Genomic DNA, 2,001 nt, shown 5'->3' with positions numbered 1-2,001 from the left:
TGTTTTTTTTTTTTTTTCTCCCCCCTTTTTTTGGGAATCACCAAGTGTGCATCACTTTAAAACGGAAGCTAAACCTACCCATCTACCTTACCTACCACCTATCGACGAAACTCGAAGAACAACAGCCACAACAGGAAGGTAAGCTATCTGGTCTAGACGATCTGGCGAGATAGCGTGTCGATACCCCTTTGGAAGAGGAAGAAGGGGTGAGAGAGAAAGAGATAGCGGTAGAAACGGAAGAGGAAGAATAAAAAAAAAAAAGAAAGAGAGGGAGGATTGAATGTTACAGAAAAAAATTTTTGAATAATCTATCTTACATGTGATAATCATGGAAATCGCGCATCCTGTACAGTACTCCACCTCATTCATCGATCATCTACTATACTATAATTATTGAATATTATTAAAAGTAATTAATATTATTGTAACATGTGTAAGGTATAATAATAATCGTAAAAGAAACGTTATCATCTTGTGTATGTGCGAGTAGGGAAAGAAAAAAGACGAGCGTACGAATGGAAGAGAGAGAGAGAGAGAGAGAGAGAGAAAATTACAAAGAGAGCAAGAGAGAGAGAGAGAGAGTACGAATGCATGAGATCGACCAGGAACAAAAAAAAAAAGCAACATAAACGAACGAATGGAACGTGAGCGTGCTTGTGCAAGTGAGTCGGGGCAAAATCGCAACAAAAAATAACAAAAATGAAAAGAATGCAGAGAGAGACAAAACAAACGAAAGAAAAAAAATAGAAAATAGACAGATATAAACGAATATAAAAAAACGGAAGGTAAAAGAAAGGAAAAGATTAAGGATGGAAAGGGAAAAGAAAACTACTTTTCAGATCGATCGATTGCGACTTGACGGGAAAACGCGCATTTTAAAAAAGAAAAAAAAAAACAGAAAACGATTTTAAAAAAGTAGAAAAAGAAAAAAAAAAAGACGATGTTTCGTTTCAGAACATGTATATGAGACTGATCCGGCCCGCCGCGGCCTCCAGAGTTTGCAATCAACCGTACCTTTGTAAAGCCGAAATCGTGTTGTGTCTCTCGTCTCTGTCTGAATGCGTCCATCCGCATACGACCATCTCTGTCTAACACCCCTATCCGAATAATTCGAATCGTTTTTTCAAACGTTGTTTCCACGTTGTATCGCGAAAACCAACCATGTTTCAAATCATGTAAACACCCGCAAGAGGGGAAAAAAAAAAAAAAAGAAAACGACTTTAAAAAAGCAGAAAAAGAAAAAAAAAAACAGAAAACGATTTTAAAAAAGTAGAAAAAGAAAAAAAAAAACAGAAAACGATTTTAAAAAAGTAGAAAAAGAAAAAAAAAAACAGAAAACGATTTTAAAAAAGTAGAAAAAGAAAAAAAAAAACAGAAAACGATTTTAAAAAAGTAGAAAAAGAAAAAAAAAAACAGAAAACGATTTTAAAAAAGTAGAAAAAGAAAAAAAAAAAGGGAGTTAAAAAAAGAAAAAAGGGAAAAAAAAAAAAAAAGAAAACAGAAAAAGAAACGGAGATTAAAAACGAGAAAAAGGATAGAAGACACGCGACGAAGCGTGTGTTCGCACGTGGGGTCGCGTGTCGTTCGAGACAGAGATGGATCGAACGAGATACGCGTAGAAACGGAATACGTAGAGAGAGAGAGAGAGAGAGAGAATGAGTGAAACGGTAAGAGGAGACGAGAGGCAAAACGTGTATAACGATAGCAGAGAGAGAAAGAGAGAGAGAGAGCGTGTGAAATGCGTGCGCGTGTGGGTGAGCGAGACGAAGAGAGTTAAAGAGTGACGAGGAAAGATATAGAACGACGAGAAAAGAAAGAAAGAATATCGAGTGCGTTGAGAGAAAGAGAGAGAGAGAGAGAGAGAGAAAAATCGAAGTCAAGTGCGATGTAATAATCGGCATTAAATAAAAGAAAAAAAAAAAGAGAAACAAAAAAGGCGCAGTGTAAATAGTAGATTCGTAAGGCTAAGTCCTAGAAGGCGCGAGTGGACGAGTTTTTTGC

At 36.3% G+C, this 2,001-nt stretch overlaps 1 protein-coding gene and 1 long non-coding RNA gene across 2 annotated transcripts in view; both read left to right on the top strand.

Annotated features, from left to right (window-relative positions):
* Positions 1 to 173, top strand: part of LOC102671275 (nuclear hormone receptor E75) — a 16,256-nt gene extending 16,083 nt beyond the window's left edge. The window contains exon 6 of the mRNA XM_031511822.1: positions 69 to 173. Coding sequence (XP_031367682.1) covers positions 69 to 173 — 105 coding nt within the window. The remainder of the gene's footprint in view (positions 1 to 68) is intronic.
* A 1,302-nt stretch (positions 174 to 1,475) lies between these two features.
* The window catches only part of LOC116185970, a 2,255-nt gene continuing 1,729 nt past the window's right edge, over positions 1,476 to 2,001 (top strand). The window contains exons 1-2 of the long non-coding RNA XR_004150864.1: positions 1,476 to 1,659; positions 1,860 to 2,001. The exon at positions 1,860 to 2,001 is cut by the window's right edge and continues 1,729 nt beyond it. This is a non-coding gene — a long non-coding RNA (uncharacterized LOC116185970). The remainder of the gene's footprint in view (positions 1,660 to 1,859) is intronic.

The sequence above is a fragment of the Apis dorsata genome, unplaced genomic scaffold, assembly GCF_000469605.1.
Source record: "Apis dorsata unplaced genomic scaffold, Apis dorsata 1.3 scaffold_352, whole genome shotgun sequence".
NCBI lineage: Eukaryota > Metazoa > Arthropoda > Insecta > Hymenoptera > Apidae > Apis > Apis dorsata.
The sequence above is the reverse complement of the archived record's forward strand: the minus strand, read 5'-3'. Positions and strand labels throughout refer to the sequence as shown.